Genomic DNA, 17,385 nt, shown 5'->3' on the forward strand with positions numbered 1-17,385 from the left:
TTGTTGAGGATATTTGTATACAAGCATCCAAATAAAATGAATATATTTACAAATTCATGTGAGATTCCATGCCAAATAAATCAATTGACAATGGCGTATGTACATAGTGACTCACTTATTCTCCAACTTTTTACACATGCTCAAGGCCTGTTTTTTTTCCTATAAATCTAATAATGTTTACTTATATTTTTGTTTACTTATATTTATAGTTTAAAGTTGTCTTATATATGCCTAATATAGTAATTGTGTGACTAATTTATTTGCTAAGGTAAAACCACTTTTTCTATCATAATAAATTGGTATATTTGGCATTGCTTAATCAAACTCACATTTTTAAAAGAAGTCCATCCAATAAAGACTTACTTTAGGGGTTAAATTAATTAATTTGATTTTTTTAACTTATTATTTTGGTGTTAAAAGAGCCACCGAGGGCAAATAATAAGATGTGAATTGATCCCAAATCGATCAATTAAGATAATCGACATCTACAATATATTTGTTTTGTAACCTATATAAATTTTTAATGCTTAGCTTGGCTCCCTCTTCTTTCATAGTTGATAATTTGTACTATTTTAACCTTTAAATTTTAATTTTTGTTTTTGAATTCAACATCTTATTTCAAACATATAGAGTTTAGAGACTAACAAGGTGATTGATCAAGATATGTACGTAATTAATTAAATTAATCTTGGTTGATTAATTACTACATTAGAATATTGTGATTCTATTCTTCTGAAAAAATAAAGGGGAATGAAGGCGTAAAGCAATAAGCATCAACTCTGCAATTAGGTTCCAAACGCACGCATGGTAATTTGGAGTATGCTCTAACCTTTTTAACACACGTACATACACTCGAGCCTCTACACTAGAGGACATTATTGTAGGACATACTCCTAAGATATATAGGAAGGACTCCATACACTCTCTCCATTTACTATTCTATCTTCCATTTTGAATGTGAATTGGAATTCTATGCACTCTATTGATCTATATCGCCTTTATTCTTACTTTTGGATGTGTCGTTGTACCTTGTTCGATGGTCCCTATTGAGGTCCTATAGTCCTATTTTAGAGAGTGTCAATAATTAATTAAGGTGGTATGCATTATTTTGGGGAGATTTAGTGAGACCTAAGAAGCCTCGAACCCAGGATCTTGAGATCAAGTTATTTAATGGACTTTTTGTCAGAAATTTGTGAGACACTACCTAATAAAAAAAAATGTTGTAAGAAAGTATCTATTAGAATAAAAACGTTGTAAGAAACTACCCATTAAAACAAATAATGTTGTAAAAACTATTCGCCGGCTTTTCGTCTTTGACTTATTTCTCCGGAGTTGACCACCGTCGGTGGTCACATGATAGGTGGCATTGTTGGTGGGGGCATGGAATAAAATGGTTTTAGAAGTTTACATGATTGGACAATAGGTGGTCAATGTCAGAAAAATTAATCAAAGGTGAAAGTCTGGTGAAAGGTTCGTCTTTTTTAATATTTTCATTTTAATAGGTAGTTTCTTACAACATTTTTTTATTAGGTATCTTCTTATAAAAATTGGCTTTTAATAGATAGTTTCCGACAAAAAGCCTTATTTAGTTGTGAAACTTCGTACAAAGTATTATTCTTTTTATGACTTAGTTCAATTGACGAGATTTTTTTTTTATATAAATGATAGATTTAGTTTAAAAGAATCATCCCAAACTGTATAGAATTGAAGCACAAAAGTAGTAATAAGTGGACAAAATAATAGTCTCAAATAGACATTAGTCTACTCTTGATTGCCCTCTATAGCAAATTGCTATGGCAAACACTCATTTGATAATAGTTACTATGAACAAAAGTAGCTAGGTTATAATGATGTTTACAATTTTGATATATATATTTATCATATACGAAGTACTTAATTAGGGTTTTCATACTAACCTACACAAAGAACAGTAACATAGACAAAATAAATTTCGAAAATTCAATTCTAACTTAGGGATTCCAACTCCATTATAAATTTTATGATCATATCAACCATCTTCAGCATAATTCAAGAGAAAAAACATGAATTGAAAGAGGAAGACTGTAGTGACCTGATCAAGTGACCCCGTTGCTTCTGAATGAAGTTAGGCTAGTAGTCACACCCACACATGCATATGCTGCTGCTTCTTTACCCCACATTCTTAATTTCTCCGACCAATTTGAGAAACTCAACATATCTTTAATAAAATATAATTATTCAAGTTGACTTCATTTCACATCATAAATCATACATAATACTTCTAAAGTAGAATGACATGATTATGTCTCGAATAATCCTGATCTTAATCCTAAATCCATCTTAATCACTACTAATCAAGCTTTAATTAGTACTACGTTACAACTCTCTTCTAGTGCTCCAGCCATTACAATACAAAATATGCAATTTTCTCCCTTTTTTAAAGGTAAATGTGAAAACGGAGATAATTTTTTTTTTTATTTATTTTTTTCTATATAAGTTTAGAGAGAAGTACAAAGGGCAATGATAGATGTAGACGATATTTGCAATGATTCAGCTCTAGGTTATCACCCTGACCTAGCTAAACTTTAATTTAACCATCTAATTAAGCTACTTGCCATATGTACAACAAGATTAATTATTGTTATATGCTTTAATTTAATAAATATGCGGATTAGTGAATAGACTAAATTTCTCTCTCAAGCCACCATAAAAACTAATTAGTGGATCATCTTTACTAGGTAGCGGGAGGGATTAGCTGTTTAATTAAGAGCATGGTTTATTAATTCCTAATTCATTTTTGTACTCCATATTACATCAACATTTATTATGGTGGGCATATATAGGAAATGAACAAAAATGACACCAAATTTAATTAAATCTTACTACTACCATATAGCCAGCTAGCCATATCTATATAGCTAGTAAATGTTCATCATATAACATAAGGTACAAAATTATATAGCAGCACACACATACAAATTTAAACTGCTATTTCAAATATCAAATATCAAAATTCAAAATCAAACCCTGGTACTTGGACCACATTGGCCTCATTACCTTGCATACTATTAGTTGCACCATTATTTGCTGGAGGATTACTTGACCCATTACCTTGAGACTGCCCTGACATTGCCATGGACCGATTTTCCGGTGAGCCGGGGTGGTTCGTGGGGCCCACTAGTGATCCTTGACTGTATAAATGACTAAGCTGGTGGTAGTAAGGACAAGTTCTAGAGTCAACGGATCTTTTCTTGTTCAAGTCTTTAGTTTTCCTGAAGTACTTGTTTATGTTCTCCCATTTTTCTTTGCATCTCTTAGCACTTCTTTTGTACCCTAACTCGGTCATCTTTTGCGAAATCCTTTCCCATAGAGGACCCTTAGAGTAGGTTTCTGTATCATGGGGAGTCTCACCGCCATTGTTGTTGAAAAGGCTGCACCTTATGTTGATCAATGCTAGCACTTCATCTCTTGGCCATCTTCTACCGGTGTCATCCTTATTACCACTCTTAATGTTCTCTAGGGCCTTAGTGTTTGTAATGTGGTCCGCTGCATTAGTGCTGGTATGATCAGACCTGGAGAATTTACGAGAGGAAACTAAAGAAGGGATTTTCAAAGGCTCATTCTGATGACTAGGAAGAGGATTATTAGGGTTTTGATGATCCAAGGAGGATGATTTCAAGGGAAGTGTCGATTTCGAGTTGTCTAGAGCAAGATTCTCATTTGATGAAGAACTAGGGATGTTATTCACCAAAGGAGTATGAGTAGTACAAGATGAATTGGGTTGTAATTGCACACAAATAGAGTCTTGAGTTAAAATAGAGGAATTGGACGAAGTCATTTTTGGTACCTTATTAAGCTTCTCAAGTGCCTCTTTAAAAGATTGAGTTTCCAAAAAACTTGATGATGAAGTACTAAACTTGTTCAAGAAGCCAAGGATCTTGGTATGGCGGTCACCGGAAACCGCCTGCTCGTGTGCCCTAGCATCTAACTCCTTCTCTAACCTCTCAAACTCTTGCCTTTTCCAAGCTTCTTCCTTAGCAATCTTCTCCTCATCTCTCTTAACCATATCCCGAATTATCTTACAATGAAGCTCCTCTTGTTGTGCCATCATCTTACTCACAATCTTCTCACAAAACCCTTTAAACATCTCAAATTTCTTCTGTCTTTTCCTCTTCTTCATCACTCTCTTTGTACTTTCCTCCGTCTTCTCGCTATCGTCTACTGACTGTTGCTGCTCATCTTCCACCACCTCATCATTATCATTACTCTTGTCATTATCTTCTCTTATTTCATCATCTTCAATCTTCTGCCTTTCGTCGTCTTCCTCCTCCTCTTCCTCCTTTCCATCGTCAACACAAACATCCCCTTGAGACAAACAAGTCTCAAGGGTATGATGATCACGTTCACATTGATCAGGAAGAGAGCCTTTCTGATGATCATCGCCGCCGCCGTCGTCGTCGTGATCAACATTAATGTTGTTAGTGTTATTATTGTTACAAAGCTCTTCAAGCTCACCAAAGAGCCTATAATTGTTGTTGCTCGGAATATTATTATTATTATTATTATTCTTATTGTTGCAAGTATTATTAGAAATAATGCTGCTGTTGAAACTTCTAGTTTCTTCCTCAAATTTCTCTTTGCATTTCTCAGCACTTCTTTTGAATCCAATCTCTGATAACTTTCTGCTCCCATCATAAATACACAAAAAAACAACATCAAAGGATTAAAAATAATAATGTATGTATTTTTTTTTTTTTTTGACAGCTATTATATAAATGGAGTATCAATTTCATGATTTAAATACTGAAAGGGACCAGAAATAATATATGGTGCTGTAAATAATAGTGTTACAGATAGACAGAAAGAAAGAAAATAATAATATGACGAAATTAGGCATGTGTAGTTTGCTAGAATCTCATCAACAATGATATCAAATAAACTACCCTATCAATCTATTTTAACATGGGTCCAATTAAAAAAAAAAAAAAAATCATATCGTTACAAAAATAATGATCTATTAATCAAACTATATCAACCCTTTTGAGCCGGCGCAATGAAGTGCTGGCTCGGAGTAAGGGAGGATAAGATGTACGCAACCTTATTATTATATGTCGAGATGATTATATTATAAATACGAGTGTGTTATGTTACAGTGTTACTTATTATGTAATATGTATGACATACCTTGAGACATTTTCCCAGATGAAGTCAGGAAACCAAGTATTATCCATACTAGATCTGATTCTGAAGAGAGCAAGCATTTCATCATTAGACCATGGAAGTTCAGGCAATAACATTAAGGATGATGATGATGAAGATCTTTGTGTTTCGCCGCCATCTTGTAACCTAGTAGGGTCAAGTTGGAGTGTTTCATCTTTAACAACTTCATTCCTTGTAAGAAACTGCGAGTGATGATGGTGGTGGTGATGTAGAAGGTGGCCATAAGGAACATCGAATGTCGGCTGAGGGGCCGGCGGAGGTGGTGGTGGTGGTTGTTGTGTATATGTAGGAAAACCGGCCGCATGACGGTGTTGGTGTTGGTGGTGGTGAAGAGAGAATGATAAAGGAATAGAAAGTGCGGCTGCTGCAGCAGCCGCAGTATTAGTATTATTAGTAAGAATATTAGAAGAAGATGTTGGTATAGATGTTGTAGTAGCAGCAGCAGCTAAAAATTGGTAGAACTGTTCAGGCATTCCATCAAACATCTTTTGTGCATACTTTTTTTTTTTTTTTTTTTTTTTTTTTTTTAATTTTTGGTGGGTGAGATAGATTCTCTAAGAAAAACCCAAAAAACTTTACCACTTGATTTAAAAATTTTACAATGGCTTAAACAAAATACCAAAAAAATAGGGGACCTTCATCTTGCTCTTATAAAGGGCCCCCCTTAATTCATCAAGGGTTTTTGTCATCTACCTATGCCCTAAATTTATGAGGCACTTTAAGGTAAGTGAAGGGCACTTCCTTAGGAAATGACAAGAAAAGATGGGATTTGATTTGGGAGTGCCCTACACTTGTAGGGCTATGTGGGTGTGGTTGTATTTTAACAAAATGATATTTTTCAAAAAAATAATTAATTTTTTTTTTTTAATTTTAATTTTTTTTTTTGGGGTGTAAGAATCCAATGAAGAAGGGTGATGGTGATGAATGATGATGGTGTAATTAACGGCAAGAGATAGCAAGACACGTGAAAACATGCAGAGAATGGGACCCTATTTATTTAAGTTTGGAAATGAACATAGTACATACAACAAACACACCTCCTTTTCCTTTGTTTTTATGTTCCTTTTACAATTTTAATTTGATTATAGATGATATCTAGACTTTTGGGTTGTTCAATTTGATTTTATTATGGATTTATAGGAAGTACCAAGACTTTTTTTTCCTTTCAATTATAGGAATTCGATTGATTTATGTCATATCTTTTTATCTACTTTATTATATATGATCGATTTTGTATGTTAAGGTAAGGTTTGATTAGAAACATTGGATTGATATGATATTGTATCATCTACTTTTTAGTGTAATGAATGTACATTATTATTATATGATATACATGGTTAGATGGTTATGATTTTTAAGAGTTTTACCTTTACCTTATATAGAAAGGGTACAATTTTAAAATGAGCCACATATTATGACTATTTACTACACGTACATAAGTATTTACAACTCCTTTAATTTAACCTTTGATATCATTCACTAATTTTATTTTGACTATCGTTCATTGTATCAATAATGTAAGGTATACATATATTATCATATCATGTTTATAATTCTTTTTAAATTAGATTTTTATACAAATGTAGTATAACGCAACAAGTTATGTACATTTTAAAATAGTAGGTACGTATATTCGTATATGCGTAGACAAGAAAGATATTTCTTATGGAATAAATAAATAAGTAAAAACCCCAAAGAAAAGGAAAGGAAAGTAAAATAGGGCAGTCACAAAAATGACTTGAGATGGGGTGAAGATGATAGCCGATCTTCAAGGACCAACATACTCTCATGTTGCATCATTATCATACAAGGGTACTCATTTAATCACTTTCAATTAATTTATTTTTAATCTTCATATTCATATATATTCATTTGGATAAGGCCAGATCAATAATCCTTGATACCATGTTAAATTTAGAAACAATATGAAATGGGCCTGGGCAACCCAAACAAGGAGGAGGAGAGTTTGGTCCACAAACAAGGTTTTGGAGCTTCCATACTAAAACCAATTGGCAATAGTAGGAGATACTCCTCTACCTTATAAAGTGAAATCATTTCTCCTCTTTCTCCAATGTGGGACACTCATAAGTGGACTACAATGGGTTTCAACAGTATCAAAAACGAACCATGAGTAAATAAGTCTTATAAAATGCATGTCATTATGTTTTCTTATTATCTTTGAAAAACTTTAGAATATTTTATCTCTCACAAATAATCCCTAAAGTTTCAATATTATGCAACCGAGGTAGTATATAGTAGAGAAGAGAGTATGTAAGGTAATGTAAGTGTAACAGATCCAGGTCGATAGTAATAATAACAAATGGGGAGTTGACAAAATCGAGACCCCACGATTCAGTGTTAATTTAATTTAAGACAATATCAGGATGAACATGCATGTTATATGTTTCCCCTGCCTTATCACTCAATTTATAGTTTCCTCTTCTTTTTAAAATTTTTTGTTTATTATTTTTTTTTTAAAAACTTTTCCAACGACGACAATGACTTCTTTTTATTTTAGTACTCCGTATTTTAAACTAATGATTGCATAAAATTTTTTATTAGGAATGCTATAATAATAATAATAATAATAATAATAATAATAATAATAATAATAATAATAATAATAATAATAATAATAAATGATTATAAAATGTAAAATAAATATAAATATATATATATATATATGTAAAGAGTCACAAAAGTTGTTATGCAGTCATATATAATTCAATTTTAGATTTTACTCCCTTCGTTCCATAATACTCAATACATGAATTTGACGCACATTCCAATGCAAGAATTTAACCACTAATATATACGAAGTATAATTATACATTAATTAAAATATTAAAAAGTTGCTATTTTTAAGCTTTACATAAACATCTATTTAAAAACATATTGCATGATATATACTTCTTCGTAATTGTTTTCACATATTATGCAAAAGCTATAGTACAGTTAAAGTTCCTATGTGAATAGTAAATAAAATTAATTAAATTATGTCAATTATTATGAAATAGAGAGAACTACATATCCTCAAATTCAAAATCGACTTTAGAAGCTAAACTAGTTGGCATGTACGATTATTAATGTTTTATTTTTGTGTAGGTCTAAATTATGTTCCTCCTTCCTTCCTACATTTGTTTCAATGAGACATACATTTGTTCCCCCATGAATGTCTTTATCCCCTAATTTACGTGTTCTTTTTAAGCCACCATAATATATACTTATATATATTTATATGTCCTAAAATTCTGAGATCTCATCACCGATTCTTCATTTATTAATTATTAATCGAAAGGAGAATCGTCCTCATTTTGTCTTATTTGTTGTTTTTTTATTGACTTTATTTTTTTTAAGAGCATCCTAAAAACCAACAAGTTCGATGAGTACAATAATACTTTTATCTTCTATCGAGTTAGATTATATATTATGCGCTTAAATTTTTGTGTTTGACAAAATGACAAACTCTATGAGCTTGCTAATTCATGTTTTGACAGTATCATGTTCATTGCACTTAAATAAACTTATGTTAAATTCACTAATGAACTTATATAATCTTATGTTAATTACATGGATGAACTTCAGCTATATATAAATGTAATTTTGTTGGTGAATGAATAATAAATTAGGTTATGAAGAACATCATCTACAACAAAAATAATTTCATTATCACTCATTTTCAAAAATCCCACAATATATGTATCAAAAACTTTTATTCACACATAAATCAAACGCAGACTATACTAAATATGAAATATTTCACTAATATAATGTGTTATTTGATTCACCTTATTATTTCTACTTATTCATAATGAAGTATTTCCAGAAAAATAGTAAAGTTAAAGTTTACATAACTTCAAGTTAAAATGCATGCTATTTCAATTATGTTTCATATTATGTGTAACATTTACCATACATGGATGTTTCCTTTTTTAGTTATTATTTCATTCTCTTTCTCTCTCTCCTCATCACACGAATTTCTATCTTTCTCTCTCCATCTAACACTTACAAACAAAATTTGCCGATAAATTTGTATTAAAACCTTTATTGCAGATAATATGAAACGAATGAAGTAATAATAATAAGGGGTTACCGGGATCGGAACTTGCCTACATAACAAGGAAAGCAAAGCCAAGCCGACAGAAAATGTGAAACAACATAGTTGTATTATAGAAAGGAAATAGATGCTTTTGTCTAATTTTGTAGTTTCTATGTTGATCTGTGATTTCACTGCCTCATTCGTCGCCATGCACAATGCACAAACACAAGACTTGTCAATTGTGATTTGTGATGTGCCATCCCATGTTTTTTTTTTTATAACTACTTTTATACATGACTTCACCTAGAGTTAATTAACAAGGTGCATTCGAGGGGTATTTTAATTTGATCACTCGATCACTCATTTTTTATCATCTAAAAAGTTTTAAAAGATTTGAGTTAAAATGATCGATGAATAGTTAATGAACAATAAAATATTTAGAACCTATTTCAATCTACTTACTTTGGCAAAAGTTATAAGATTAATTTGATTTTATTTATTTTGTCCAAAATAATCTTGTCATTAATTATTCGATCTGAAAATTAAAATCCTTAAATTATGAAATTGTTTGATTGGAGCTTATTTAAGGGTTAAGGCCAGGTTTGGAATCGCCAAGTATCTATCAATCTATGATTGTTAAAACTTAAAAGTACATATTAATATGATCATCAATTCGTTTAATAGAAAACGTAAATGAGGTGATATAGCTATGTGCCTATGTGGATTGGATTAAGGCTTAATTATTAATAATTAAGGCGATCTAGAATATAAAATGAAGATATACTAGTACTACCTCCGTTTAATATTATTTGCAACGATTTGACTTAACGCACTATCTCAGGTCGACATCTTCACTACTAAAGGTCACTTATACGACTATTATTATTTTATTTTCGATAGCCACAAGGGCAGCTAATGAGAATCGATCCCAAGATCACTTAAAATCGAGAGGGGAGCTCTAACTACTTGAGCTAACCCTCACTCTCATACAACTATTATTTCTTAATGTACTTCAAATTATACTTTGATAGTCCACTCTTTTCTTGCTCTAACTAGAGGCGTGATATGATAAAATACACATGCATGTAAAAATTCTAGGATTCTATGAGATTTTTTGTAAATACCACGTGTATATATCTTTGTTTAAGGTTTAAAGATACTTGTAGTATACATTATTGTCAATGAGTCCATCATTGGAAGCATCTTCCTTATTGGTGTTCTTAATACAAGCTTAATATAAAATAGCTTCATATTATAAATCATTTATAAAAATATGTAAAGTTTAGAACTGTAGCATCAATATAATCTCATATTCTGAAATAGCAGAACTAAATTTGTCTTTCAGTTTCTCAGGCAAACGTTTGTTCTGATTAATTTGTAGCATCTACATAAAATTCATGACAAATTTTGACATAAACTGAAAACAAAAAAAAAGAGAGTAAATTAAAAATAAGAAACAGCTGTTACAATAGGCCAAAAATAGAAAATTAATGTAAGCACCAATTTGTACCTTGATTTGCCAACTATATACAACTGGTAACAGCTATAACAAATCTACAACCTAGCAATGCAAGTAATTAAGTTTAGCTCGAGTGGTTAGACATTTCCTCCCATCCAATTTCAAGAGATCTTGAAATCGATTCTCACCCGCTCCTTGTAGCTCTCTAAGCTTAAAAAAAAAAAAACAAATAAATAAATAAATAAATGTAAAGTTAACGGTTCAAGATATACTCCCTCCGTGTTTTTTTTAAGTGTTACACTTTTCATTTTTGACCGTGTTTTTTTAAGTGTTACAGTTCCTTTTTTGGCAAAACTTTTTTGGCAAAAAGTTATATTAAAATATTATATCTCTCTCCTCTCATGGTCCCACCCAAACCCACTACTACTTTTTTTTATTATATATTTTCTCTCACATTCATTACTTTTTAATAAACTATTAACTCCAATGTCTTTCTATTATAATTTTTTAATAATACTCCAACTACCCCACTTATCTCTTATTTTATTTAAGTTACTACCTCCGTTAACTATTATTTGCAACAAAAGAATATTTTATATCTCACAAATAATATCCCTTTGTTGCAAATAGTAGTTAACGGAGGTAGTAATTAAATTGCCTAAAACTATGTGTCAGTCAAACTGTAACACTTAAAAAAAAACACGAAGGGATGGAATAAAAAATTGTTCATGTTACTATTCACGTAAAAAAAATATATTCTCTCTCATATACATAAACCAAACAAATAATTTCCAACATCCTCCACTTAATAATGAACCCAAAAAAAAAAAAAAATGTTCACATAACTATTCACCTACCCACCTCAATTTATCTTTTATTAAAATACATACATAATTTACAATATATTATTAGCAAAAGTGAAAATTTTGTCATATAAACAATTTTCACAAATGGTTTGGAAAATCAAACCATTCACAATTGTTCATAGAACTATTCATCATTCCCTCATTTTTTAAATACTATTATATTCAAATAGTAACACAAACAATTTCAATTGTTGATTGTTAAGGATGCTTAATAGACGCTTTTGGGTTTTTATTTGCAGCTTCCTAACCTTTCCTTATGATGCCTTTGCACATTCACACAGTCACACCTACTTGATACAGAGTAATAGGATATACCTAGGACCGTCACCATTTAGGCATTTAGGAGCCCGACACGGCTACATTAATACGGAGTACAAAATTTGCCCTCATAAATAAATAAATCAATCGATATCTAACTACGAAGTATATATAAAAGGACGCACTAGTAATGACACATGTTATGCACTAGTAATAATTATTGTATTAATTTATTTACTATTTTTTATTCAGGCAAAATTAATCTATGTATTTCTTAATCAACCAAAATATATATTGATATTCAAATTATTCCTGGTTACATAATGAATTGAAATCTTTATGGAGGTTGTTTCAATAATTATTTTTTTTTTTTTAATTTGTGGGGGTGAAGTGTATCATTATTATTTGATCATCATATTTCTTCTACTCTTTTAATTTTATTTTATTTTCTTAATTATGCTACTCTTTCTATATAAAGATACATCTCTTATCTATGATCAATACAGTGCAGTGAGAAGTTAGATACTGACACCATTGGAAACTTGAGATTCAACATATCAATGTAGGATTGGAAGAAATCAACTCTAAAAAAAATAGATATTTCAACCAGATGAATCATGCACAAAAAACTTTAAAATTGTATTTTAACAAATCTCTTTTATTATATTTAAAAAATGATAAATCTTAAAGTAAAACCTAATTTTTTTTTTTAATCATATAGGATTTGATCTTCTATTGCAAGGCTAAAGTGGATACAATTATGAGTGATAATGATTGGTATTATAGCTCATGCCCAGGATGTGATTTATATCTCATGTCCAGGATGTAAACGAAGTACCACTCCAAGGAAAACAAATAATTAAAAAATAAATAAATAAATTGGATTAGATCTTATGTTGAGAAGATATGATTTACTTTCATAATTATTATGATTTTTTTCTTAAATAGGCATTAATTTAATTCACATGCACCATCCAATTAACCACACAATATGTAGGGATAATATTAATTGGTTACTTTTCATGGTCGGAGATCCAAGCTTCATGGCTTTACAATACTCTTTGCTTTTCCTATATGGTGAGGATATCCGACACCAACAACCAGAAATTGGGAATGAAAATTACAATAACTTGAGGGATACAATGGTAAACGGAGATACAAATAGGGTTGAAGACGGGAAAAGAACAACATTATCAGCATCATTTACTGGAAGCCCAAGATACATGCACCTGACACATGACTTGGGCATATTCTTACACGCATCCTCATGCATATAGAATAGGTGCAACACCGGCCCAAACTCAAATCAATCCACAACTCTTTGTTTCCTTTTTATAAATTTTTGTTTCCTTCTTCCAAATTCTCTCTTCTGATATGTTTTCTTTCTTATAATAATTTTGATCCAAATTATCATCAAATTCTTCAATATAATTTTCTTTTCCTTTGTTTTTCTCCTTTTCATTTTCTCTCTCCTCATCTTTTTTTTATATTATTATTATTTTTCACTTTTATTTCACTTTTTTTTACTGAATTTGTTTCTTACAACATGGAATTAGTTGTTATTCCCAAAGAGATCGTCAATGCAGATTAGTGTTTTGTTTTGTTGATTTGTAATTAGGTTTTTTTATGTTAGTTCCAATTGTTTTTTTTTTTTTTTTTTTTTTGGTTAGCTTCGATCAATTTCGATTTATTATGTATGAATTTTGTGTAAATTTCGTTCTTCGTATTTTTTTTGTTCATAATTTTTATATATGAATTTCGATTTATTATGTGATGATTTTGTGCTTAATTTCGATTGATTAGGTTTTATCTTATTTTTTGGATTCATATGAATTGCATTTTGTTAGCTTCGATCAATTTGATTTGTGTATGAATTTCGATTAAAAATATGAACATGCATCAAAAATATGAATATGCATTAAAAATATGAATAAATGCATTTCAGAAAATGAACATACACATTCAAGATATGAACATTTACATTGGTTCATTTTTTGAATGCTTATCGTATGAACATAAGCATTTCAGAAGGTGAACATATACATAAAAATATGAACATATGGATTTCAAAAATTGAACATATACATTTTAGAAAGTTTACAAAAGCATTTTAGAAAGTTTACATAAACATTCAAAATATGAACATAAGCATTTAAGAAAATGAACGTGTGCATAAAAAATATGAATACATGCATTTCATAAAGTGGACATAATCAAGCAAAATATGAACATATGTTTAGGTTCCCTAAAAGTGAACATAAGCTTTTCAGAAAGTGAACATAGGCATAAAATATATGAACACATGCATTTTAGAATTGATATATGAACATAGGCATGCTTTTAAGAAAGCGAACATAGGCATAAAATATATGAAAACATGCATTTCAGAATAGATATATGAACATAGGCATGCTTTTTCAAAAAGTGAACATAGGCATAAAATATATGAACACATGCATTTCAAAAGGTGAACATAACCATTCAAAATATGAACATATTAATTGTGTTCCTTAGTGAATGCATAAAGAATATGAACAGAAAATTTCACTAATTAACAGAATATTTCGAAGAACAGTGTTTGGAAAAATTCAAATAAAAATTCACATAAATTCGGACAAAAATCAGTGAAAATTTACCTTTTCTTGGGATAATCCTTTTGATTTTGAATCTCTTCTCGTATATCCATTATTGATTTTTTAGTTTTTCGTGAAGTAAAATTATGTAAAGGAAAGAGAATGAAGTTTGGAAGGAGAAAATTAGAGAAATTAATTGCAAAAATTTTTGAAAAATTAATGAGAGAGAAGAAAAATGGTTTTTTTTAAAAAAATAAAATAAAATAAATTGAAATCCAAAATATGGCGGTTGGGAAGTGGGTCGCGTTAGGGAAGTGGGTTGTGTTTTTGTTTGGGCAAGTTTTGCAAGTGGGCTTCTTTATTGGGTCAGTGTTACACCTATCCTAGGTGCATAAGGATGCATGTAAGACCAATTGCATAACTTGGGCGGGAGATGGGAATAGAATAATCCTGCCAGCATCATTCACAGGAGGCCCAAGATTTATGTACTAGAACTACAAAAATAGGATAGACTCTACATAGAGGTAAACAAAGAGAAAATGAAAGAGAGAGAGAGAGAGAGAGAGAGAGAGAGAGAGAGAGAGAGAGAAAAGAGGGAGAGAGAGAGAATTAAAGACGTATAATGTGTATGATGCTTACAAACTGAATTCTTATTATATTTATACTATATATTAAAAGGCGTTCCAAACATGAAATTTTTTCTGTGGAGGTGGATGCACCAGTGCATCTGGTTTTCTTTAATATAAAGGCGGAATGAACATTTAGTTGTTCAGTAAAAAATATATAGTTGTTTTGTAAAGAACATATAGCTATTTTATAAAGAACATCCAGTTTTATATGTTTTTTTGTAAATCTAAAGAACATTTGTAATATTAGTAAAGAACATGATAATATTAAAGAACATTATTCATATAGTAAATGTACATTTGGTATAAATGATCATGTATGTATATGAAAAGTACATTTTACTGTATTATAATGTAGTACATTGTATTATATTCTAATGAACATATATGTTATAATGTTGGTTACATGTTTAATGTAAATTGTATTATTTGGATCATGTAAGTATATGAAAAAGAACATTTTACTGTATTTTAATGTACATTGTATTATTTGGATCTACAACTTTTTGAACTATTGGACAGTTTTCATTATCATATGGCTTACTTTCATTTTGTTTTCTCTGCAAAACCATAATAAAAAAAAATCAAATAAAAAAATAAAACAAAAAATCGATTTGAACTCAAAAAATCAAACCAACCACAAAAAAAAAAAAAAAAAAAAAAAAGTTGCAAAAACTTACAATCGAAATCAAATTGAACCAAAATTGTACCTACCTTTTGTTTTCATCAGCCATACTCGAACAATTTCGCACCAACAAGTTCGAAATTTACCAAATATAAAGTACATCGTAATATTTTTTTAATAATATTTTTCAATATAATAAATGAATAATAGATAAGATCGTTTCCTTTTGAAAATAGAAAGTTTAAATCCAAAACAATTATAATTCACAAAGTCTTATATGTAGTTGGTCACACCGTGTGGTCAGCCACTATAGGGGTTACTTTGCTAGTGTAATGGGGGTTACTTGATCAGTGTTATAGGGGTTATTTCATCATTGTTATAGAGTTACTCGGTCGGTGTTATAGGGGTTACTTGATTGGTATTACATGGGTTACTTAATCAATATTATAGGGGTTACTTTAAGTGGTCACACGATGTGGCCGGCCGCACACAAGACGAGCTGATTATAATTAGGACTATAATAGCCATTAAGTAGTCTTCCTTTTATTCCTCTAAAACTATTCCTACTTAATTTCTACTTTCTTTTTTTTTTTGAAAGAAATAAAAATCCTAATTAGAATCGACTTGGGAAAGAAGTCATCGCAAATCCCCCATAAATTCCAAACCCCACAAACTCAAAAACCCTTTTCAACCAACATCATACATACATCACCCTAAAACCCCTCTAAAACCCTCCCAAAAAAAAAAGTGATCAACAATGGACGACGATTTCTCCCAAAACTCAACCCCAAAATACAAAAAATACTCTCCATATCAAGACCTTGCTCCAAACTCCCCTCACCTTAAGCTCTACAATCTTCCTACCGCCCCCGAACACCTCTTCGAAGAACAAGCGTCACGAACTCATCGTAACGCCTTCGAAAACCTCACCTTCTACACTGGCACTTCCTACGTTACCGGTGCCGTAGTCGGCTCCGTTAAGGGTTCTTTTGAGGGACTCTCCGCAGCTCAATACGGAGAGTCCCTCAAAATCCGAACCAACCGTGTGCTCAACATGGGTGGTTTGAAGGGTAGAACTTTTGGTAATGCAACTGGTGTTTTGGGTTTGTTGTATGCTGGAATGGAATCTACTATTATTCATAATTTGGATGTTGATGATGCTCGTGCTAGTGTGTTGGCGGGTGTCGGTACCGGAGCGGTTTATCGTGTCGTATCGGGTTTCCGGTCTGGCTTGATCGGTGGTGTTGTTGGTGGTATTGCTGTTGGTGCTGTTGTTTATGGAAAGCCATTGTTGAAAAGATTTGCGCCTAATCTGCCCATCTGAAATTTTGGATTAGACACAATTTTTTAATTTGATGACATTGCTAATATTTGGATATTAATTATTTTTTTAACTGGTTTTATATCAATTTCTTTTATTTAGCTAATTGATCAATTTGTTGTTCTCTGATTTTCACGAGGACGTAATTTGTGCAAATTATATGATCATAATCACGATTTTGACCTAAATTTTCTGATTTGTCACTTTAATGCGTAGTTTGTTTGTTGTTTCCTTAACAACCCTGCGATTAAACAATGTAGATATGAAACGCTTTGCGTCTTATTGACTATTTCTGTATATGAATCACAATTTTGGTGTGCGTCAATCAACACAATTTACAATTTACATATTCAAGTTGAAAAAAAAAACAATATGAACCTGAAAAAAAAACAACACTTTCACGATCAAATCAATCATAA

At 30.8% G+C, this 17,385-nt stretch overlaps 1 protein-coding gene and 1 pseudogene across 1 annotated transcript; one reads left to right on the forward strand and one right to left on the reverse strand.

Annotated features, from left to right (window-relative positions):
• Positions 1 to 2,846: 2,846 nt before the first annotated feature.
• On the reverse strand, positions 2,847 to 5,701 carry LOC145628922 (trihelix transcription factor GTL2-like). Its single transcript, XM_081681354.1, has 2 exons — positions 5,164 to 5,701; positions 2,847 to 4,661 (listed from the first exon to the last, which is right to left on the reverse strand). Exons 1-2 carry the CDS (start codon positions 5,682 to 5,684, stop codon positions 2,987 to 2,989), a joined length of 2,196 nt encoding a protein of 731 aa, XP_081537480.1. The 5' UTR covers positions 5,685 to 5,701; the 3' UTR covers positions 2,847 to 2,986.
• Positions 5,702 to 16,402: 10,701 nt separating this feature from the next.
• LOC145627658 (mitochondrial import inner membrane translocase subunit TIM23-3 pseudogene) lies at positions 16,403 to 16,969 on the forward strand (annotated as a pseudogene).
• The last annotated feature ends 416 nt before the right edge of the window (positions 16,970 to 17,385 follow it).

The sequence above is a fragment of the Chenopodium album genome, chromosome 4, assembly GCF_948465745.1.
Source record: "Chenopodium album chromosome 4, dcCheAlbu1.1, whole genome shotgun sequence".
Lineage (NCBI taxonomy): Eukaryota > Viridiplantae > Streptophyta > Magnoliopsida > Caryophyllales > Amaranthaceae > Chenopodium > Chenopodium album.

What these genes read in the sequence shown, in the direction of transcription:
- LOC145628922 (XM_081681354.1), bottom strand. Translation starts at nt 5,684, where the DNA reads ATGTTTGATGGAATGCCTGAACAGTTCTACCAATTTTTAGCTGCTGCT. An exon ending in ATCTGGGAAAATGTCTCAAG is followed by an intron (nt 4,662 to 5,163) that starts GTATGTCATACA and finishes TGATGGGAGCAG; the next exon opens with AAAGTTATCAGAGATTGGAT.